Genomic DNA, 25,925 nt, shown 5'->3' on the forward strand with positions numbered 1-25,925 from the left:
CTTTCAAAAATATTTTTTTTTTGTATGTTTCACTACAGTGAGTATTAAAATAAAAAAGTATTTCCCGAGTCCGACACATTTAGTAGATAAGGCCCTATATTTTCTTCCTCCTTTAAAATAACAGTCATTAAGTTTCTCAGGAATCCTCATGGATCCTCTGACCTCGTGATATTTTTCATTGAGGTCATAAAAAAGAGATTAGAAAAAGGAGTTTTGTGGCGTTTTGGACTATTCAATCCAGTATCATGCCGAAATGTGAAATGGACACACATGCACAAGTTTAATGCTGCGTCCACAAGTTGCATCACCAGCAGAGGGAGATGATACACTGAGCTGAGAAGTGGGTGGTGGACAGAAAATATACAAAGTACATTCTGTTTAAATGCTTTCCTGTGGCTTCTTTAATGTTGGCTTGAAGTACAATGTCTCCCTTCGCTGTTATTGCAACTTCTGAGTGCATGTATTTTTTCCATATTTTGGAGAGGCAAAGTGTGAAAAGGACACTGTGGACCAGTGTGTCTATTACACGTTTTGGCATTTATTGGGCTATAGTGTTGATGAAGATGCTTTAGTTTTGTGCTGAGAGCAAACACAGAGTCACAGCAGCTCAGCAGATATCAAAGAAATAAAAGAAGAAAAGGAACCGCCTGCAAAGTTTAGTTCAGAGGACAATCAAAGACAGCTGACCCACTCTCAATGAGACAAATCATCTAGCAAATAAATAAGCAAGGCTGACCAAACATTGAGGAACAAATCCTTATTTCCTCCCAAAATAGCAGCAACTCTTTCATGAGGAATAACTCTTAAAAGTAACAGTAGCAGGTTTATCCTTGGCCCAGTTAGTAAGACTACATTTCTGAGCCAGCAATAACAGTGTATCACATGGTTATGTTGTAAATAAGTTAATGTTGTTTCTTTGGAAGGCAAACTAACAATAAAATATGTCCAGGGTGTTTCTGACCCAGTCGTCGATCATCCCTAATCCGTTGTTGTGCCACAGATCAACCAGACTGCAAGACATACCCAGAACAGAGTCTCTGTTTCTCAATAAAGGAGTCAAAAATGAAGTGCACTCGTCTCCACCATGTGGTAACATCTCTTGGATGAAATTAACATTAACGTCTTAACACACTCCAGGGGTCTGTACTATGAAGCATCGTGTGAGTTTATTCAGGTAAATTCAGGGTTAACAGGATTTTCTTAACTAGGAAGGTGGTTCGCTACTTATGGCAGTGCATTGCCATGGTAACTTATGCTGCCAACACAACCCCTTTCACACGCACACACTCAACTTGCCATGGTAACTTGTTATGGTAACATAGTTACAGACTGGAGATGATAAGGAATGAAACATGTGACTGAAAATAGCGTCACAAGTCTGTACGTGAACAGTAGGAGGTCCTGGTTTACTGCACGATGGCTGGAAAGTGTAGTTGTAAGACTGTACACCTCTGGAGCAGAAGTCACAAGTCCAAGTCCCACATGGGGCGATATCCAGTAAGGGTCCTGTTTAGACCCCCTATGCTAAATCAATCCCTGAGATGGCGTGGCCAAGTCTGGGACGGAAGAATTTCACTGCATGTTGTTCTCCTTAAGATTGTGTATGTGATGAATTTTATTTGTTGTTAACAGCATCTAATGTATTTGTTTCCCTAACGAGTATCAGTGATAAATAGTAAATAATATAGAATTTTAGATGCACCTTTAATCTGTGATTTTCTATTTTTATCTTCAGTTAGCAGCAAACACATTTACAACAGGTGGATTTATCTATAAGTATTAATATCTGATCCTAAAGAGGACACACTCACTGTAATTGCTGACCTCATATTAATTTCACTGTTATATTTCTAATGTTGTTCATAGATGATCAATCACAATTTTATCAACATCCTGACTGATTATCATGATTGTCAGTGTAAATGAATTCAGACACACACTGGATGTTGACATGGCTTCCTAGTACACAGCTCAGGTCACCAGTGACCCACTGAGGTGGAATTTTAGCCTCATGCTAAACATGCAAAGTGTCAGAAACTACAAGATGTTAGCTCCCACAGAACAACAACATGTGCTGATAATAAGTGAACATAATATGTGAGAGAAAGCAGCCTCTCATTATAAGACACTGTGTGTTAGGTGTGGCTGTGTGCAGGCAGGAATAGGACCCAAGGTGCAGACTCCGGAGACAGAACTTAAACCAAAACAGCTTTAATGCTGAACGCAAACATAACATAACTGGAAAAACTCAAAAAAAACAAACTAACACCAGCGGATTGACAAAACACACAGCAAAATAAACGGTAGATCGCGACACGGACACAGAGAAACACAGGGCTTAAATACACAGAGGGAGCAATCAGGGAATGAGTAACAGGAGGGAAACACAGCTGGGACAAATCAGAACTGACGAGACCAAATAAGCGTAAACTGAACACACTGAGATAAGACAGAGACCTTCAAAGTAAAACAGGAAACACATAACACAGACTGAACAAAGACACAGACTCACATGCAGGCACTACAAAGGGAACAGAGACGTGGGAACAGGGCAGACACAAACACTGACTGGACACGGGGATATAGGAACTTAAGATACATATATACGCGAACTAGACAAGGGGATGCAGGTGATAGGGGAGACAGAGCAACTAAAGAGACATAAGCCATAAGACAGAACTCAAAGAAACCAAAAACTAGAAAGTATAAATAATATAATAAACTCAAAAACCCTGGGTCAACGACCCAGGCATCCTAACACTGTGAGTCTCTGCATGCTGCCTTTATGGAGCTACAGCTGTTTGTATACACTGAACAAGAAGCTTTGTAGCTGCATCCTGACTCCTGACACTACAACACATCACACTGACACACACATTACACTTTGTCTCTGTCACAGCTGGATTACAGATGTTAAGTGTCCACCCAGCCTCGTGTCTCCTTCACACACACAGACAAACTGAATCCAGATGAAAATAATCCTCCTGTACTTCTTGTCATCTCAGAGAGCAAATCAATTTAGTTCAATCTCACCTGCAGAGACAAACATGAAGATGCTGAAAAATAGCAAAGTGGAGCAGAGTGATGAAGTTCCAGCAGACATTTCTGTGTTTCTGTATTAAACTCAGAATCTGAGCTCCAGACGAGACTAAATGAGATGAACTTTGAGGTTCAGATGAAGCTGAAAGTCCCTGAGTGAGAGAACAGGTCTGTAAATCCACACTTATGAATCAGAGAGACGGTTGGTGGGCTGGACCGGAGTCCTCCAATAGCTGTGAACCAAAGACGCATAAATTAAAAAAAAACTGGAGCGTCTTTAAATAATGACGCCAAAATATTTGCACCTGTTTTTACTAAAACATTAAAATTAGGACTCAGTTATATTAAAGAGGAATAATCTGGATTTATTGCAGAAAGATATTTAATAACAGTCATTTGGTTTTGGACAATACTGATATTAACGAATATACAATAGATAAAAGCTTTAGCGTTAATAGACCATTCGTTAGACCATTCATTACTTTTAAGAGTCATCAGCGCTTTATATAAAGGCTGTGATGCTCAGTTAAGAGTGCACATGGAGATTGGTCAAAGTTTTCTGTTAAGCACATTTTTTTTCCTCCGTCTCACAAACATTATGGCAGAGAACAAATGCTTTGAAAAATCATTATTTCAGGCTCTCCAAGCCGAAAGTATTATAGTTTTACTGGTGTAGATAAATTATCTTTTTCACAAAAAAGAAGACTAAAATCATTTTTGTTTGACAACATTTAAAAATATTGACAGGTTTAATTGTGTCTGAACTTGCCTTTTTTATTTTTATGGCTTTTTACCTATTTCCTTTTATTTGTTGTACAGCGCTTTTGAACCGCTTGTCTGTGAAAAGCTCTTTATAAATAAACTTTACTCACTAACTGACTTACTGATGGCGCTCAGGTTTCATATCTCATAATGTAAGCAGAGCACTTCTCCTTAGTTTCATGGCTGAAAATGAATCTGAGTGAATCTGTTTATTACCTTTCAAAGACTCTGAGCTGTCACAGATTATCATTATTATTACTTAGAATAGAATAGAACACAATACAATAGAATAGAAGAATAGAATAATCCTTTAATTGTCCCACAAGGGGAAATTTGGTAATGGCTGAATATTGTTTGCATCATGTGGGTGAAGTTTTCTTACATGGCACCACTTGGATGCAGGCAGAAAGGTGAATCCCACCATGGCGAGATAAGGTGAGGCAGAAATAAGCAGAGACAAAGGATAAACAGATGTCTGTAATGTCAGATACACTTTGCTTGATTTTATATGGGAAAATTAACAAAAGAACGTCATAAACAACAAGCTAAAAACAAAAGAAAAAGAAGATGGAGTGAAGTTTTAATTTTTTAAATGTTAAACAATTTCTTCAACAATAAAATGATTACTAAATGAAAAAGACATGATTGGGAACATCTTCCTGAAACACGCTTTTAATGTGATGGGTGGGGCTAAATTATTGCATAAATGCCATAACCAAAAGAAATCTACCTGGAAGGTTGTTCATTTTTCATGAGAAAGCTCTTCTGGCTCAGTTCCAGGGTGAGGGATGTGTTCACACTCGGCCGGTGTTGTCGAACCGTTTAAGCAAGCTTTCTGTGAGTCTGCATTTCTGCTGAAGTTGCCTAAGAGAACTTATATCATAAACCATCAAAGGAAAAATTCGATACATTCCTTGATATTTGGAAATACGTGAAATCTAAACTAAATAGACTTTAAATTGATATGTTTACTGTAAAGTAACATAAACAAACTGAAGATGTGAACATACACACGGGTTCAATTGTTGTTGTTCAATTACAGTCCATCTGTCCGCCGATGTCGAGCAGTCAGTATAGAGCGTCCCCGCCTAAAGCTCGGATTCCTTTACTTATATAGTTTTTAAAAAAGTCTTATTGGCATCAAAACTGCATTTTTAAAGAGTGATCTGCCCAACGGCATAGAAATGACATAAATGTAACCATAAAGATATTTTTAAGTGGCCAAAAAGGACTGAGTTAATGCAGGTACAACCAAAGTCATAAATATACTTAGAACACTGGTAATATTTGTCTTTTATAAAAATATTAGTTCTACAGTACTATACTACAGTCTATAAGTACTTATACCACATAGGTAAACACATTACACATAAAAAAATATGTGGAAACATTGTTTTGGTGGAGGATGAGTTAACTTCTCTGCTGCCACCTGTTGGATCTTTACTCACACTGCCTCTCACACAGGTAACATTCTTAAATACATACACATTTTTTATAATAGAGAAGAAGAAAATAAAATTAGATCTGTTAAAACTTTTTAAATGTTAAATTGTGATGAATAATGAGAAAAGAAAACATAACTGAAGGTCTAAGTACACTGTAGAGAAGTAATCTATAGAATTTACCCAATAAATCTGAGGTAACAATTCACATTGACTTTTTTGGGATAGATTTAATTCAATATATTGAATGAAAGCAAACGGAACACGTCTGCTTAGTGTTCCCTCGTCTCAGGTTTCCAGTCCTGTGCAGCTTCCTTGACTGACACTCCTGTATACAGGTAACGGGGAGGATATAATATGTTGTTTGGTATATGTTTTGTAATGGCTCTGGTGAGGCCACAACTTGAAACAATTCTATCAGTTTATTTCTGATCCAGAATCTTACACAATGACTGTGATTCATGACATAAATACTTCAGGCAGACCATGGTACATGAAGTATATACATGTGTAGATAAAGACAAAGTGCTCTGTTGACCTTTTAGACACAGTTGATGCAACTCTTATCTGATCTGGGATCATTACACAAACAATCTATAATGAACAGGTGTGCAGTGTGAGGTAAACACCTGCAGCTATAAAACAGGTGTAAACAACACTAAGTCTTTAGAATCCAACACTTTTCTCTTGGAATCTGTTGGAATCTCCATGTAACTAAACACTGGATGATCAGGTCAGCAGTTTCACTCCTTTAGCAGGAAAGATGGTGGAGTTTGAGGAGTGCAGATGTGAAGCAGAAATAAACAGGTTTGAACTCTGACTTAGAGAGACATGATCACCCTCAGCCTCTGATCAGGGTCGTCCTGCTGTCACATCTTAACTGCCCAATGACAGACTCATTGAGCTGTTTGTGCACATTTTCTGTTGGCGTGCATTTCTGTTGATGTTGTCCAAGAGAATTACCCAAAATTCATAGCACTTCTAGGAAAATCAGTAAACAAAGGGCCAAAAAGTCAGAGGAATGCAGCACATGTTTTAATCTCTATTTAATCTATCTAGTTTATTCAGGAATTTTAGAAAGACTTATGTTTACATTTTGACAAGAAACATTAAATTGATCATTTTAGTGTTCTTTTAGTGCCCTACGAAATTAATTTTTCCATAAACTTCAATAATTCAGTTTTCCTAACCTCTTTTTCTTGAGCTCAGTGACATTTTAATCGAGGTCAAAGGTGACTTGTAGAATTCATAAGGACTCAGGAAAAGAGAAGAGCGGTGCTCTCAGAATACCACCACCGTAACAGTGTGACACCATGTTGGAACTAGAGTGCAGAAGACAAACTACAAAACACACGTTTTTATTCACCACTGTGTGTACTCACCCTGCTGCTTTTTTGCAGGTAAAAAGTCAGATTTCTTTAAGAGGGACCAGCTTTAAGACTAAATGAAGTAAACAAGAAAACACTTTCCTCACCTTCATGGCTAGGAAAACATGAAGATGTCTGTAAGTTTTGTCTCTGAGGTGGAAAACGGATAATTGTTTATGCATTATGAAATGAAAGGAAGAAAAAAAAGTTACATGTAACTGTAAAGACAAATATGTCCTCCTTGCCTGCCATGGCATCAACTTTAATTACAAACAGCAAAACATTAAAAGATTTAAATGTCAGGAAAATGAGAACTCAGTGGCAAGGTCAGTTTATACTTCAGTAAGAAAAGATTCTCATTTGAAAGTTTTCTCTTGATTCGCAGAATACATGTCTATGCTCTGATGCTGGTTTGCTGTTTTACACAAAGTGTGCCAGCCATGGTTTTCTCACAAGAGGTCAAAACACTTCAAGTTAAAAGCAAGAAGTTCATTTTATACAAATAAAAGAAGTACACTGATTTAACCTCTTTATGGTTGTCCATCCATCCATCCATTCCCTTCTGCTTATCCTTTTCAGGGTCGCGGGGGGCGCTGGAGCCTATCCCAGCTGTCATAGGGCGAGAGGCAGGGTACACCCTGGACAGGTCGCCAGTCTGTCGCAGGGCCAACACACAAGGACAGACAACCATTCACACTCCTTCACACCTAGTGACAATTTGGATTATCCAATTAACCTATCCCCACAAGCTGCATGTCTTTGGATGGTGGGAGGAAGCCGGAGTACCCGGAGAGAACCCACACAAACACGGGGAGAACATGCAAACTCCACACAGAAAGACCCCGGCCTGATGGTGGAATTGAACTCAGGACCTTCTTGCTGTGCGGCAACAGTGCTAACCACCGTGCCTCCGTGCTGCCCTTTATGGTTGTCGTGTTTACAAAAAGAAAAAAGAAATGAAATCAAAATTTTCCACTGACACCACTTTCAATTAATTCAATTTCACCCTCAATTCACATGTAAATCCTACAATATAAAATACGTGAATACAATGTTCTGTCAAGAATACGTTATTGGCTCGATCATGGAAACATTCTTATGGTAAATGTCACACTTAGGATTTCCAAGGAAGTCTCTGGCTTATGTAGAAAGCTCAAGTCAGGATCTGAAATGTAATTATATGTAAGGCTATCTGTGGGTATGTCTGTATTGTATTCGAACAGCCCGGAGCACATTACACCCACTCAAGACGACTGTGACATTTCGACTGGATGTGCAACAGCGTGAGTCAGGAATGCTTTAAAGAGTCCTGTCAGATCAAATCAACTAATAACTCCCGAATGCTAAATTCCTTACAAGTTACCTGGAAAGTTGTCAGGTTTTCATAAGAAAGCTCATCTGGCTCAGTTCCAAGGTGGGAGAAGTCTTCACACTCAGCCTGTGAGTCTTAAGGGCTGTGCTGCTTTCACACAGAAACTGATGATATACATTTAACTGCACTTTCTGTAAGTTTGTTTTTTTATGAAGCAGAAATAACCCAATTTATATCATAAACCAGGAGCAGACATGCAATGGTTCAGAGGATGAAGAAACTCTCTGTTCTGCTGTGGAGGACATCAGCCTGAGTCCACGGCCTTCAGCTTCTGCCTGCGTGCGGGTCAGAGTGTGGATGGAGTCAAACAGACCAACTAACAATATTTTATGTCAAAAGTATAAAAAAAATGAGATCAGAGTTATTACTTCTTCAGCCTGTTTTTGTTTTCGTGCTTAAGGACATGGACGTTTTATGTTGGGAAAACTTGAACTTGAATGAATTTAGTCTGCAGTGTGCCGATCTCTCTCCCTCTGACCAATGAGTCATAGGAGCCTTGATAGTAAAAGATTAATTCAGGTGGGAATCCTCGCGGTTCACCTGCCTGCACAAGCAGCAGGTGGGCCATCTGTCGGCACTCCATGATCACGTGATCGCTGTGCTGTGAACCACACTTCACAAAACCAACAGACTGAGGCATTTAGAAGAAACTAAGAGCCAGATCAGCAGAACTACAGCACACGGAAATGTCTGCTGTAACTGTCACCCTGCTGCACTTTGATGCTTGTCTGTGTCTCTGTTTGTTTCGGCAGGTGAGGCTTAACTTGGATTTAAACAGTTTGTCTTTGTGATAAAGGCGAATAAAATTCAGCTGGTTTATATGTTTAAAGCCAAACAACTCTTTTCATATTGGTCCAGTGTGCGTGTAAAGGAGACATCAGGCTGCATGAGTCTGTGTGGACTTTAATCCAGCTGTGACAGAGACAAAGAAGTGTAATGTGTGTGTGTTAGGATTTTTTATTTTGAGTCAATACAATCGCAACGGGCATAACCGGGGGGGACGAAGCAGAAAAAGAAGAAAGAAAGAGACGTTGGGGAGAAAGTTGAAAAATGGAAGGACAGAAGAAAAGAAGGGGGGAAAGACACAGCAGAGAAACAACAACAACAACGGCGTTGTACTCCGAGGAGGGAGAGTCTGTGTCACGTTATGGTCATGTTCTTCCATTATGTTTGCTGTATGCAGCTGGTAGAAAGGACCCCAAATGCAGACTCGTGGAGGCAAAAATGAACAGAAAAAACTCAGCTTTATTGCTGGTAGCTACACTCTAAAAAGTAATTCAGAGGCTTAGTAGATATCACTATAAATATAAGTTAGATAAGCATGATAAAAACTATGAATATCATTTTAGTAATTATTGAATTTGATAAGTTGAAATAAATATCTAAAATATTAACGTATGTTTTTGTGTTATATTAAGGTATTTATTTACATTTATCTCAGACAAAAAATTCAGTATGTGGTTCACAGAATACCTTCTTTAAATATACTTAATATTTTAATATTTTTGAGAAATATGTATCTATACTGACCAGTATCTTGTACTAAAATCATAAATTATTCAAACAATATTATTTATTGTCAGCAGCTACAACTGAAAAGTGTAAGTAAAACACGGTAACGTAGAGTAATTGAGTACTGTAATGTTTGCATGCCTCAAACATCAATGATGACACCTATTTCTCAGTTCCATTCTTTAATTCTCAGGCTTGCAGCGGCAACACAGTCTGCAGCACTAACTTGTTCATCTACCGTTTTCTGTTGTCTCCTTTTTTCACCAAATAAAATTACTGAACGTTCTTATTACTTGAGTTTCTCCACACCTAAACATCACTTAAACAGCACTGCATTTGCGCAGATCTCTGACTAAACACTATCAACATTCAACACTATAATACTGGTTACAGTGTTAGATTCAGGAACAACAAACATGTTAAACGCAGCATAACCTTTAACTGGTCACTCAGATATTCAAGTCTTAGATCTGATGTAATCAGACTGATGCATAGGTACGCGTCTGTTTGATCTGACGGGGTATCTGTCGGGCAGATGAAGCTTCATGAAGCACTGAAGCGTTTCATCCAATTGGTTCACTCCAGTGCAAAGCTTCTTGAAGCTTCATTTGCTCTAGTAGGACACCTACTGGATGTAAAAATATTAGTTGGCATGAATTTGAAGAGTGTGGCCTTTTGCACACAGCCTGTAAATGTCAACAACAAAAGGAGTGTGTAAAACATGTATATTGTAGTGATGGCAGTATACTGTGTATATTTATACTGGCAGTATGGAAAATGATTATTTGGAAATGCTTAAAATGGAAACGATCATTTACTGTGAGGTGAGGTGTGGTTGGGGTGTGGACAGTAGTTGTGCTTTTGTAACGTTGAGGTATGGACAGCTACACACTGAGGCTTTGAGCCTCAGTCCTGCCTGTTCACATTTTATTCAGTAAAAACTAAATTTTCACTGCTTTTATGACCTTTTTAGTGGGGAGAACATAGCTAGGATTTAATGATTTAACAAATCTTTTGAATCCTTTGTCCTCCACAATGCTAAATGGCTGGGAGTCCTCAATCACCATGGTAACCAGGTCTTCATCTATTTGAGATTGTTCTCCTGAGGAAAGACAATAAAGACAAAGCACAAATATAAATATCACACACGTAACTTATAACAGCTGTATAATATTGTTATATCATTTAGTAACATTACAGCATGCTATATTATCATTGCATTTGATGGCTCACCTGGTCTTGCTCCACAATCGGTGTCCCCCTTATTCTCATGCAACGCTCTGTAGTGCCTAAGCATGGATGAGGTGTTGTTGTTATATCCCAGCTCCCTGGCACATAGCAAACACTTCACCTTGTACAAAAGTACAGACAGCTTAACATAGGTTTTATTGCACCATCAGTATTATGAAAATACATCTTCTGTAGAACTTTACATACCTTGTTGGGAGGAATAAGATCAAAATGTTCCAACACAGGGGAGGACATCCTCCTCTTCTTATCTGGCTCCATTCTCTCCTGACTTTCTCTACTCACTCTCCTAAACCTCCAAACTGTCTCTAACTCTCACTAACCACAACTCTCCATCAAACACCCACCTTTTGAATGAAGTCTGAGGGGTTTATATCGTTGTCATAGCTCGCGGCAAAGTTCGAACTGCTTCCTGAACCAGTCACGTGGTACAGCCGGGCAGCGAGGCTTCGGACGTCATCATTTTCAGCTCCTCCCATAAATGAAGCAAGCCTCGATACGCGCATCGCGGAAACGCCCCCTCCATTACTCGACACACGCTTCGAAGCCTCGATACAGAACGTCACATCACTATTATTTCCTATCTTATTCATAGCCCCCTTTTTTCCCCCCCCTCTTTAGGTCACGAGCAGTTGTCTAAGCATTTCACTGCATATCGTACTGTGTATGACTGTGTACGTGACAAATAAAAATTTGAATTTGAATTTTAAATGTGCAAAACATAAACAAGCCCGGGATTGTAGATGTTTGCCTATTGCAGATTACATGTGAAACATGGTTAAACCAAAACAAGAATGTTAACTAAGAATATGGACAAGTGGTGTTCTCACCCACTTTGTCACATGTCTGTATGTATTTTTCCTGCTGTTCATATGATTAGCTGTGTTAAACTCTTTTCCAAGAATTTTTCATTGCTTTTTTTCCATGTTTTTCCAGAGCATCTTTTTAAGTGTAATTGTACTTTGACCTTTAACCTCTCTGCTCTGTGTTGTTTCATCTTTCAGACATGAAAACCATTACAGCTAAGTCTGGACAGGACGTCACTCTGACAGTTCGACACAGTAACATCACCATCCTAGTTTTAGAGTGGAAAAGAGCTGATTTGGGTAAGATGAGCAGCAACTGTGTCATAAGGCAGAAGCCAGGGGCAGAGCGAGACAAGGGGGAGGGGCAAGAAAGGAGAGGGACACCACGCCCACACACTCCCAGTCTCACAGGATGTAACAAAGTAGAAAAAATAATAGATGAGGTTTTGTTGGCAGGATTTGGCCAATCACATTGCTCATTGCACAGCAGAGTGGCAAATTTTACAAAGGAGGAACAAACCACGATGTAGTAAAACCTGAAGAGGTTACACACATAACACAGAATGACGGTAACACAGCTGCTGCTGATAAAAGAGCGAGGCGATAGAAACAGCTCTGTACAGTTGTGTGAATTTAATTTACTCCAGTAGATGTAAATGAACTTTGTGGTACAGAAAGCCCGGAGTTAACCCTGAAGTCACCTGGATAAGCTGAAATCCCGATTCGTAGTACAAGCTGCTGGTCTGTGTCCTTCATGACAGACGACTTAAAGCTTCTGCAGACATACATCTACAACAGTCACATTTATGGACAAAACCTCATGCTATACACTACTGTATAATAGTTATACAATAAGTATTCACCGCCTGGGGGTCAAATGTGCTGCAACTAAAGAAACCACTGGGAAATAGAAAAATGCTGCAAAAGAACACAAAGACTTTAGAGTGCACATTTAAATGTACCACATCTGGGGGACATAATAGAACTGATTTTTTCAAAAAGAATCTTGGGATTTCTCTTGTTTTATGATATGAGTCTAGAAAAAAATATGGTGATCTAATATTTTCCACTGTATCCATTAATCTTCTCTTGTGAGGTAGAGCTTGTTTTGTTTTGCCACTTGATCCAAAATGGATGAGCATTCTCTATTAAAGGAATGGATAAAAGTATTTACATAATTTTCAGTGGAAAGTAGAGAACTGTCAAACATGATGGAGATGGTCTCAGCATAGTCTCTGTTTTTATGTGTCTATGAGTTTTTAACTTCACAGATGTTTGTTTAGAGCTAAAATTGAGTTAAAAAAAAAGAAGATACAATTATGATCACTCAAATGTATGTCCTCAACAAACACGTTGCCAATGTTGAAGTCCAAGGAAAAGGCAAGGTCCAAGGTATGGCCTTTTAGATGGATTGGACCAGAGAAATGTTGGACAAAGTTAAAAGAATCAGATATAGATAAAAGTTCAGCTGCAGAGTTTAGTTTAGAGGCATCATCAATATGAATGTTAAAATCCCCAAGAATCAAAACTTTCTCCAGCTTGATAAATGAAGTCCATAAAATCCTCTAAGAACACAGTGGCAGGAGCAGGAGGGTGATAATTGAAAACACAATAAAACATGTTCATAGAGCCAACCTTGATTGTTTGGATACCTATACTTGCATGTGTAACTGTCCTTAAAGACGACAGCAAGTCCTCCACCACGGTGACTGAAACAGGGGGCGCCCAAGTAGGAGCAGCCAGTAGGGCGCAGTTCGTTTAGGTTAATAACCTCACCATCCCTCTGCCACGTTTCAGAGAGAAACAGAAAATCCAACTTTTTTCCTGTGGAAATCTCATTCAGGGAGAAGGATTTGTTGGCGATGGAGTGGGTGTTCAAGAGGTTCCACATCAGCTTGTGGAAGTGGAACTAACAGCAAACACCAGCAGGACCAGCCACTGGTTTTGCAATGCAAGCTGCAAGGGCACAGCAGTAGAGAGGTAATTGACAGAATCCAGAGAATCAGACAAGAAGGATCCAGGCTTCAGTGGCTGTGAGTACGCATTTCCAACCAAATCCAGAAGGTTAACTGGCAGCAAAAACTCCAGACCAGTTGGGGAATCTCCAATCTAGAGGCTCATCTAATGTGTACCTGGATGCTGGCCCTAAAGCCTCTTTTCGATCTCTTCTTAGCCTGCACATTTCGTAAATAGTAATAAGTAATCCAGGAAAAAGAGCACACAAATGGTGGGGGAAAGTTTTCTTGAAACTGTTCTGATCAACATAAACTCTTTGATGTGGATCAGGTCATAAACCACAGCAGCATAGCTCCCTATAGTAAATATTAGGGCTGATATAATAGCATTACATACAATACAACGCAGAGAGGTAAAAGTCATCTTTTTCTCTCCGTTTTGGAGATGTGTCCACATCGAGAAGACGTTTTTGGTCAAGGAAAACTGAGCGATTTGAAGTGGACAGCGAAAGCGGAGACTTTTGGAAACTATGACGCATGTTAGTCATATGATGCAGTCATGTGAACAATTAAACTAAGTTGGCAGAGGGAATTAAACAGCAGTTTTGTTTGCTCTCAATTTTGACAGCCCTATCAAAGATAATATCAATTTGTACACGCTCCAGATAGCTTTCCTTCAAAATCTTTAATTCTAACTCACTTTTGCAATTTTGTACTTTTGTGTTAATCGCAGCAAGAACGCCACCTCATTGTCAATTCATTTAAAAATCTTGTTTTTCCTCAACATTTTGCCGTGACGTTTTAAGGAGCCGAAAAATAAATAAACGGCAGACAGAAATGACACAGGGTGATTAGTCGTTTCAATGTGAACGAAAAACTCAGAATGACTGAAAACAATAGTGTGGACGTGGAGCGTTTTCAGACGAAAACACTTTTCAAATTTATCCGGAAGATGTAGATGTAGCCTCAGTCTGTTTTGGCTTAGCTATCGCCCAGAGGAGCCTGCGGGCATGTTGTTGTGGGCGAATCCCATCCGGGTCTCTCCTCAGCTTTTTTTTTTTTTTCAGGAGCTCTGAGCTGGTTCAGAAGATGTGATCCAGAAGTTAATCCAGTCTGAGTCACATGTTCATGACTTTGTAGTTTATCAGACAATAAAAACCTTCAGCTTTGTGGTTTTTTTTCTTAGCCCAACTCCACCTTAAATACTGAGAGACACCATCAATGCTTCACAGGCTGAGGAACAGTAAATAAAATATTCAATTCAATTTTGTTTATACAGCGTCAAATCACAACAACAGTCCACACACTCAGCTTACCAGTGACTGTCAGGTTAACCATGTTACTGATGGGACTCTCTCTGGACTCACACCAGTAAACTCCACTATGCCATGTGTGGGTGTAGCTGATATTACAGGAAGAACCAGCTGGTTTTCCCCACCCATCTCCACACTGGGTGATGTTTGGTTTGCTTGCGTTTCTCTTCAGAGTCCATCCAGCAGAGCTGTCGTCCTCCTCACAGCTCAGAGACACGAAGTTTCCTTGAAGGAACTGAGAGCTGCTGGGACTCACAGTCAGACGAGCTGTGAGGGTTAAAATGAAAAACTGACTTTTTTTGTCAAAACTGGGAAGGTAGGAGGTAACAAAGTACAAATACTTTGTTTGTCATGGCGACTGGATGGACTCAAGTGCAGATAGAGTTCTTTGCACACAAACAAAGACTGTTTATTTACAATATGGAACACCTCAGTGCTATATATGTACAGTGAGTTGGGAGGGGCTCCAGGGCTCCAGGGAGAAGTGGTAATCCACACAGACAATCCACTTCAGCTCAGTCACCGCCACAGCTCCTCCACGCACACTCACTCCTCTTCAGCCGCACTCGCTCCAAAACTCCACTCATGTCGCCACACACAGGAGAGGTCCCTTATAACAGATTTGGAATTCAAAAATTAGGTTTTTATTAAGAGTTTATTTTGTTTTTTGTGAAATTCCTTTTTTGTCCGGGCTGACTGAACAGACACACGTGCAGACTCGGGATTGAAGCAGAAAGAGACTTCATTTACACAACGCACCAGCTGAACTATATACAACGTGTGGGGGGCCGGGATTCCAGGGGGTATAACACACACTCCACACTTCCTCCTCGATGCGCTGCCTTGCTCACTTGCTTCACTTCTGTACTGGTTACACTGCAAAACACATGGGGACGCTCGGTAATCCAGGACACTCAGGAACAGGTTCAGGGAAATCTACATACAGGCAAATGGGAGAATTATCACTAGGAAGTCACTAGAAACAGAAGCGATTTACTAAATCTGGATTACACTAATGTGTAACAAGACACACTGAGCCACCATCTTAAGTAGTGGGTGGTAGACCGCCAGGTAATGAGCCTCAGGTGTGTGATTACTGCCAGGTGCTTGGGCCAAAGGCGGAGAGCATGCAATGACCTCTGCCCGGGCAGTGAGGGGACAGAGAGCAGGAGCAAAATCAAAACAAAAGCTTACTGAATCAGCTGGACCATGACATTATCGATTTGAAGTATTTATTAATAGATTAATAACTTGTTTTGAAAAACAGATTTTAAGACAGTGTTTTTATTTAAAATTAAAGTATTAAATAATCAATGATATTCATCCATCCATTCGCTTATCCTTTTCCAGGTCGCGGGGGGGCTGGAGCCTATCCCAGCTGTCATAGGGCAAGAGGCGGGGTACACCCTGGACAGGTCGCCAGTCTGTCGCAGGGCTAACACAGAGGGACAGACAACCATTCGCACTCATTCACACATTCACACCTAGTGGCAATTTGGATTATCCAATCAACCTATCCCCACAAGCTGCATGTCTTTGGACGGTGGGAGGAAGCCGGAGTACCCGGAGGGAACCTACGCAAACACGGGGAGAACATGCAAACTCCACACAGAAAGACCCTGGCCTGATGGTGGAATTGAACTCAGGACCTTCTTGCTGTGCGGCAACAGTGCTAACCACCGTGCCACCGTGCTGCATTGATTTTAATGATATTTTATTACAGTTTTACTCGATTGGTTTGGCTCATTTCTTGAAACCGAGATGACATTCTCAAAACCACAAGATCATTTGGCCAAACAGTCTTACAGTTCTGCCCAACATTATAGCTCACTAGCAAAATCAAATATCTTTCCCCAAACTCTTCGTCCATGCTTCAAAATCAGATTCCTTTCCCATATAAAAGGTCAGTACAGTCAAAATAGCACAGATCCTTCTCAATTGCCTTGGCACATGTGCATTCATTTAGTGCTTTTGTCAAAATAACCTGGATGGTTTAGCACAACACCATGGATCCCCTGCAAAAGCTCATATCTCTCCCAAAAGAGTTTATCCATGTGTCAAAACTAAATATCCTTCTCATATAAATAGTCAATGCCCCCAAAATGCATTATACCTTTGGCATTGTTTAAGCACTGCAAGTCAAAATGCTTAGACGTTTTGTCACTGAGGCACAGGTCTAGCAACAGAATACCACTATGAATAAAACTAAAAGATTTGACAGTAAAATCAGCCTCCAATAAACCACTCATACTCAAGGAAACTGTGAACATTTTTATTCGTACAAAGAAATGTTAACATTAGAGAACATACTGTGAAAAGAAAACATATACAGGATTCTGTAAATGTGAACAGTTATAAACACAAACAAAAAACAAAAAAAACTCTAGCCTACCATACTGTAAATAAACTTTCAGAACTATAGTACAGTAATATTTTCAGTGGTCGCCATTGTCACCCTCTCTTTCCTGGCCACCATCCTCATCCTCCTGGCCATCGACGCGCTGCTCTCTGTCAGGCCATAAATTCTCATCCACATCGCAACGGATATTTTCTCTTGCGATGCAGCGAGGGAAGAAACGGCGTGAATGTCTCAACCATCCCCTACATTGATCCCCTGTGATGTCCTCACATGCAGCATCCATTGCATGCAGCAGGGCCCTCTGGTCTTGAGCCTGATGCTCATACACCCTTCACCTCCAAGCTGAAAAAAACTCCTCAATTGGATTTAGGAAAGGAGAGTAAGGTGGAAGAAACTCCATTAGCATCCGGGGATGGGTGGTGAACCAGGTTCTGATGCGTGGGCCGCGGTGGAAGTTCACATTATCCCACACAATGACATAATGTGGTGGCTGAGGTCCTTCTTCACCTCTCTCATTTTCTGGGATCAGATCAGTATAAAGGTGGTCCAAAAAATTGAGGAGCTTTTGTGTATTGTAGGGCCCTAAACTGGGAATGTGTGTGGCCACACCTCTTTCTGATATAGCGGCACACATTGTTATATTTGCTCCTCGCTGGCCTGGGACATCCACAGTGGCTCAGTGGCCAATGATGTTACGGCCACGCCTTCGACCTTTGGCCAGGTTGAAGCCAGCTTCATCAACGAACAATAGGATGTGAGGGGTTTCGTTGCCTTCTAATGCCATTATTCTCTACAATAGAATAGAAATAAATCTAATCAGTCAAGTAGAGACAGATACTGCAGGGAGGATCTAAAGTACTGTAAAAACAGGGAGTGGAAAACTGAAGACAATTTCTAGGCAAAATGCTCTAGTCACACAAAGCTGGATTCTGAAGGTAAAAAGGATAACGCAAAACAAAAAAACAGTGGTAACCATGTCTTACTGTAATAGTGTTACAATGATAGACAACCAGTAGTTGACTTACATGCACATACTGGTACCGCAGCCCTTTCACTCTGTCAGAGTTTCTCTCAAATGGTACCCTGTAAATCTGCTTCATGGTCATCTGATGTTTCTTCAATACCCGGTCTATTGTGGAGATGCTGATAGAGTTTATATTTTGGAACATTACATTGTCTAGCAGGATTGCATTACGAATCTGTCTCAGTGTGATGGCATTATTTGCAATGACCATGTTGCATATTTCTCGTTCTTGTTGTTCATTTAGAAGTTTTCTTCTGCCACCCACTTGAGGCTGTCGTCCAATCCTAGACATACAAGTCAAAGGTCAACACTGTAAATTTGTTACAAAATGAGTTACCAATGTAATTGTACTGCTGTCTTATGGTACTGGAAGTGTGATGCACTGCACAGTGACTGGAATACTATTCACAGTATTTTCTCCATTTTTTTGTCTTTGTCATTTTTATAGTATCATATAACATCACATGAAGATATTACAGTATTCTAGGCCTACACACACCAACACTGAATAGTTCAATAGCATAGTTCTGTACCTGTTTTCCCTGCGAAAGGTTTGGATGATGGAGGAGACTGTAGACCGAGGCACATTAGGCTGCACTCGGCGACCTGCCTCTGCCATTGTGAGGCGATGGTTTATAACGTGGTCAATAAGGGTGGCCCGGATTTCATCTGGGACATCATGGTGCCTCCGTGCTCCTCGGCCTCTTCCCCCTATTCCTCCACGCATTCTCACTCCTCCTCTTCCTCTTCTTCTTCCTCCTCTTCCTCGAGCAGGAAGTTGCTGTTGTACTTGGCGAGGTGCTTCCATGTTCACACTGCAAAGCTCTGTCTATATACTTTTGGCAGCAGTCATATTCATAGACAACACCTGTCAGGTATCTGAACAACCTGTTTGATTGGTCATCGTTAGTTCTAATTTCACCTGATTGATTGTCAAGTACTGTCATAACTTTATCAAATGTTCCAAGATATTCTTTCATGGTATTATATCTTTGACTAATTTTGACAGTTGAACAGACAATTGTGCATATGATGACTTACACAATGAAACCATGCTGATATGTTTTGGAGTGAGTAACCATTTCACTGAAAAATCAACTAATCAGTTTAGATCGGCAAGATCTATTTATTTGGAAAATGTGCTAAATGTGGGCTCATTGTGCTAACTGTAGCTACTTGTACATAATCATTTGAAAAGAAGCACAGAGTCACTTGAGACATGTACTAAAGCATTTGCAATTTGATTAAACCAATGAAAAATGACATTCTGTTGTGAACAATTGCAAGGTGGTTTGGAGATTTGTCCATGTTATTTTGAGAATGTCATCTCGGTTTCAGGAAATGTGCCAAACCAATCGAGAAAAACTGTAAATGAACTGCTGGACTTCCAGACCAGCAGGTTTAGGGAAGTCTTTATGGGGTCACACTCTGACCCACACACACACACACACAAAAACACACACGCACCCACACACACACACACACCCACACACACACACACACACACACACACAGACAATGTATTCTTTGATGAACCTATGCATATTCATGTAACCACAATAACAGGAGTGCTATGGGGAACCTGGCTGAGAGTCTGACGGAGGTCAAGTGGTGGAACGACACTTGGCTCCAGGCAGGTCTCCCTCATACATGAGTAACACGAAGAACTTTGCCTACTTGTGTTTTGCTTTTGCTGTGTAGTAAATTGTCCTGAACATTCCAGCGAATAGGTTTATGCTACAAACCTATCACCTCCCATTTATTATTCTGATGAGATTTATGCCTGTTTGTATGCTGATTCAAATTAAGCATTCTCAACTATTAGCAAAATAACATATACTGTATTTTTTGGACTACAAGGCCAATAATCCAGAGCGGATTATAAGGCGCACCAAACGAAACAAAACTGTGAGATAAGTATGTGCAGTGGCGGTCCAAGCGTGTTTGGTGCTCGAGCGGTGTGATCGGTTCTTGTGGTCTCAGCAAGCCTGACTCCAGATTTGAAACCAAACAACATACAGCTAACACTTATAAGTCTTCCCACTAACTGCTGTTAAAACTGTGACTTAATTTATTCACTATGATATTTGTCAAACAGACACACAGACATAAAACATATTAAGGATTGGCCATTAACATTAAAATGTTGTTTTATGAAACACACACACACATATATGAAGAGAGAGTATGTATTGTATGCAAACGGCTACCAAACAGCCATCATAATTCATCATACAATGAGAACAGGACAAATCACAAATTGACAATGTCTAATTAATATTAAAATCTAAATCTAATTAATCTAATTAAAATCTGTAACATATTTTTGGAGCAACTGTAACGCACATAATTTCCTTAGGGATTAATTACGTATTCTGATTCTGATTGTTTCAGGATGACCTGCCATTATCCAATCACACATCTGCTTACCTGCATCTTTTGCTTGTTTCTCCTCCTCTTCTTTTCTCTTTTTTCTGAACTGAGCACCTGATGACTTTGAACCTTTCTTGTCCATCTTCCATTGGTTTTAATTTTGCACTCCAGTATCAACACCCATCCCCCAACCTGAGGATCACCACAACATAAACTAATAGACCTACACCTTAGTTCACAGATTCACTTTGTTTATTTCTGGGATTTCACACAACCCAGGATTCAAAACATGAATAGATAATGGGCTTGGGTTTACATCATTTATTACAACATTTATTTCTGGGATTTCGCACAGAAATGAATTCGGCTTTGTAGCTTACCAAAGCACCGTGTACCACATTAAATTGGTTCGAGGTCAGTAAGCACAAGCAGAATTCATACATAAAATGAATGAGCAGATTAAAAGATTTAAGTGTGAATTATAGTCCAAATAAAAACGCTAAGTTATGATGCTGTGTTTATGAATCAAAGCATATGTAAATCATTTCTCTTATGTCAGATCACGCCTGGAGATTTGCCAAAGGCTTTCACACCTTCATCTGTCTTACATTCCTCCCCAGCAACAAATTTCCCACGTGTGGGACTAATAAAGGTTATCTTATCTTATCTTATCTTATCTTAGCTAGTCTCACATACTGAGACTAATCTGACCAAGGTTGAAGGAGAATCAGACTCTACTCTGTTTGAATAAACTGTATCACATTACCCATAAAATGATCTCAATCTCTTTCACATAGGCAAAGAAAACAAAAGTATGACCTTAGATTTTGTCTGTTTAGATCATCTGACTCGCGGTTGTGCTCTGTTCTGAAGATAATCTTCAGATTTGACTGGGAAGCTGCTATGAGTCCTAACTTGTTTTTCTGCAGCAACAGAAATAACAACAACAAGAAACAACCACAGCAGCAACTACCAAACCAATTATCAGTCCAATAGATCCACCCTGTCCTCCTGATCGACCTGCAGGTGAGAAACAAGTGTGAGATGACGAGTGAAAAATCCATTTATCTACCAGTGCAGAACATTAAGGGAAAAAAACAACAACAAAAAGCTAAAATACGTTTAAAATGTGAATAAAGTGTTGCAATTTACACAGCTTTACACACGCACTAAAATAACAGTCAGTAAATAAACATTTGTCTACCTCTGACATCCACCAGCTCATACATACAACAAACAAACATTAACAACCATGAAGCAGCTTCACCTCTGATCACACACACACTCAACTCTACTCACTCACCTGGAGGATCAACATGAAGGTGGATGCTGCTGATGGACTTCCATGAGCGTGTTTCTTCCATAAGGATACGACACTTGTATGTTCCGGTGTCAGCAGTGTTCACATTCTTCAGAATCAGAGACACGTCTCCATCCTTCATCTGTCTGTCTTGCAGATCCACCCGGTTCTTAAAAGATGGATGCTGGTTGTCTGGAACAAAGTGACCGTCCTGGTACAAAAAGACATTTTCTGTCTTTAGGTCAGCTCTGCTCCACATTACACCTGTGTTGTTGTTTGGAGCTCGACACGGCAGAGTGATGTTCTGTCCAGACTTAACTGGAATGCTTTTTATTACTGAAAAAGGAAAACAACACAGAGCAGAGAATTAATAAATGGGATGATGAAATTTCAGATCTACCTGGAAAGTTTTTCATTTTTCACCAGAAAGCTGTTGTTGAACCAGAAATTTTGTTTAATAAGCAAACTTTCTGTGAGTCTGCATTTGTGCTTGAGTTGCCTAAGAGAATTTATATCGTCACAGCAAAAAGTAGATACATTCCTTGATATTTGGAAAAACATGAAATATAAAAAATAGACTGCAAATTAATATGTTTGCTGTAAAGTAACATAAAAAAAGTGAAGCTGTGAACATATGCACAGGTTCAATTGTTGTCAAGCACAAAATTGTTAAAAATACTGAAGAGAACCTGTGATTATTTCACAGTTATCTAGTGGTTATAAAACTGTTGAAGTCTACTTTAATGCTCCAAATTTGATGAAAGCAGTGAAAATGACACTAAAAGAAGTGCATGTTTCATCAGCAGAAAAAAGTTGTAAAATAACTAAAAGGTTTTTTTTCCTGTTGTTGTTTGTTTTGTTTTTTGTTTGTTTTTTATACCAAAAACAGCATCACATGGTTATGTTGTAAATAAGTTAATGTTGTTTCTTTGGAAGGCAAACTAACAATAAAATATGTCCAGGGTGTTTTTGACCCAGTCGTCGATCATCCCTAATCCGTTGTTGTGCCACAGATCAACCAGACTGCAAGACATACCCAGAACAGAGTCTCTGTTTCTCAATAAAGGAGTCAAAAATGAAGTGCACTCGTCTCCACCATGTGGTAACATCTCTGGAGTAGGTGTCACTCATAGGGATCATTTCCTGTGGAAGAAAAGTCCTTTGATCATGAATTGCCCGTTTGTGACTGGTCACGCGTTGCCAGAACAACCCCTTTCATACACACACTCAACTCTACTCTCTCACCTGGAGAAACACTCAGATTGATGGTGATGTATTTCCATGAATTCGTTTCTGCTATTTTAACACGGCACTCGTATGTTCCAGTGTCAGCAGTGTTCACATTCTTCAGAATCAGAGACACGTCTCCATCCTTCATCTGTCTGTCTCGCAGATCCACCCGGTTCTTAAAAGATGGATGCTGGTTGGCTGGATCAAAGTGACCATTCCAGTATGAAAGGACATATTTTGGCTCCAAGTCAGCTCTGCTCCACTTTACCACTATGTTGTTGTTGTTTGGAGCTTGACATGTCAGAGTGACGTCCTGTCCAGACTCAGCTGTGATGTTCTTCTGGCCTGAAAGAGGAAACAACACAGAGCAGAGAGGTTAAAGGTCAACGTACAATTATGATCACAATTATTTACTTTAAATATGGTGTTTATTTCCTATGAAATTTGAGATTTTAGTCATTTTGGATGACATTAACATTAACGTCTTAACACACTCCAGGGGTCTGTACTATGAAGCATCGTGTGAGTTTATTCAGGTAAATTCAGGGTTAACAGGATTTTCTTAACTAGGAAGGTGGTTCGCTACTTATGGCAGTGCATTGCCATGGTAACTTATGCTGCCAACACAACCCCTTTCACACGCACACACTCAACTTGCCATGGTAACTTGTTATGGTAACATAGTTACAGACTGGAGATGATAAGGAATGAAACATGTGACTGAAAATAGCGTCACAAGTCTGTACGTGAACAGTAGGAGGTCCTGGTTTACTGCACGATGGCTGGAAAGTGTAGTTGTAAGACTGTACACCTCTGGAGCAGAAGTCACAAGTCCAAGTCCCACATGGGGCGATATCCAGTAAGGGTCCTGTTTAGACCCCCTATGCTAAATCAATCCCTGAGATGGCGTGGCCAAGTCTGGGACGGAAGAATTTCACTGCATGTTGTTCTCCTTAAGATTGTGTATGTGATGAATTTTATTTGTTGTTAACAGCATCTAATGTATTTGTTTCCCTAACGAGTATCAGTGATAAATAGTAAATAATATAGAATTTTAGATGCACCTTTAATCTGTGATTTTCTATTTTTATCTTCAGTTAGCAGCAAACACATTTACAACAGGTGGATTTATCTATAAGTATTAATATCTGATCCTAAAGAGGACACACTCACTGTAATTGCTGACCTCATATTAATTTCACTGTTATATTTCTAATGTTGTTCATAGATGATCAATCACAATTTTATCAACATCCTGACTGATTATCATGATTGTCAGTGTAAATGAATTCAGACACACACTGGATGTTGACATGGCTTCCTAGTACACAGCTCAGGTCACCAGTGACCCACTGAGGTGGAATTTTAGCCTCATGCTAAACATGCAAAGTGTCAGAAACTACAAGATGTTAGCTCCCACAGAACAACAACATGTGCTGATAATAAGTGAACATAATATGTGAGAGAAAGCAGCCTCTCATTATAAGACACTGTGTGTTAGGTGTGGCTGTGTGCAGGCAGGAATAGGACCCAAGGTGCAGACTCCGGAGACAGAACTTAAACCAAAACAGCTTTAATGCTGAAAGCAAACATAACATAACTGGAAAAACTCCCAAAAAAACAAACTAACACCAGCAGATTGACAAAACACACAGCAAAATAAACGGTAGATCGCGACACGGACACAGAGAAACACAGGGCTTAAATACACAGAGGGAGCAATCAGGGAATGAGTAACAGGAGGGAAACACAGCTGGGACAAATCAGAACTGACGAGACCAAATAAGCGTAACCTGAACACACTGAGATAAGACAGAGACCTTCAAAGTAAAACAGGAAACACATAACACAGACTGAACAAAGACACAGACTCACATGCAGGCACTACAAAGGGAACAGAGACGTGGGAACAGGGCAGACACAAACACTGACTGGACACGGGGATATAGGAACTTAAGATACATATATACGCGAACTAGACAAGGGGATGCAGGTGATAGGGGAGACAGAGCAACTAAAGAAGACAGAGACATAAGCCATAAGACAGAACTCAAAGAAACCAAAAACTAGAAAGTATAAATAATATAATAAACTCAAAAACCCTGGGTCAACGACCCAGGCATCCTAACACTGTGAGTCTCTGCATGCTGCCTTTATGGAGCTACAGCTGTTTGTATACACTGAACAAGAAGCTTTGTAGCTGCATCCTGACTCCTGACACTACAACACATCACACTGACACACACATTACACTTTGTCTCTGTCACAGCTGGATTACAGATGTTAAGTGTCCACCCAGCCTCGTGTCTCCTTCACACACACAGACAAACTGAATCCAGATGAAAATAATCCTCCTGTACTTCTTGTCATCTCAGAGAGCAAATCAATTTAGTTCAATCTCACCTGCAGAGACAAACATGAAGATGCTGAAAAATAGCAAAGTGGAGCAGAGTGATGAAGTTCCAGCAGACATTTCTGTGTTTCTGTATTAAACTCAGAATCTGAGCTCCAGACGAGACTAAATGAGATGAACTTTGAGGTTCAGATGAAGCTGAAAGTCCCTGAGTGAGAGAACAGGTCTGTAAATCCACACTTATGAATCAGAGAGACGGTTGGTGGGCTGGACCGGAGTCCTCCAATAGCTGTGAACCAAAGACGCATAAATTTAAAAAAAACTGGAGCGTCTTTAAATAATGACGCCAAAATATTTGCACCTGTTTTTACTAAAACATTAAAATTAGGACTCAGTTATATTAAAGAGGAATAATCTGGATTTATTGCAGAAAGATATTTAATAACAGTCATTTGGTTTTGGACAATACT

General features: G+C 39.9%; 1 protein-coding gene across 1 annotated transcript in view; it reads right to left on the minus strand.

The window, feature by feature from the left end:
- The window catches only part of LOC146673247 (butyrophilin-like protein 2), a 45,096-nt gene extending 19,521 nt beyond the window's left edge, over window positions 1-25,575 (minus strand). The window contains exons 1-3 of the mRNA XM_085402638.1: window positions 25,506-25,575; window positions 23,105-23,447; window positions 21,876-22,198 (exon numbers count right to left, since the gene is read on the minus strand). Coding sequence (XP_085258764.1) covers window positions 21,876-22,198; window positions 23,105-23,447; window positions 25,506-25,575 — 736 coding nt within the window. The remainder of the gene's footprint in view (window positions 1-21,875; window positions 22,199-23,104; window positions 23,448-25,505) is intronic.
- Between the last annotated feature and the right edge of the window lie 350 nt (window positions 25,576-25,925).

This window comes from Rhamphochromis longiceps, linkage group LG3 (genome assembly GCF_057381845.1).
Source record: "Rhamphochromis longiceps isolate RC_006_pf linkage group LG3, R_longiceps_female_GT1.1, whole genome shotgun sequence".
NCBI lineage: Eukaryota > Metazoa > Chordata > Actinopteri > Cichliformes > Cichlidae > Rhamphochromis > Rhamphochromis longiceps.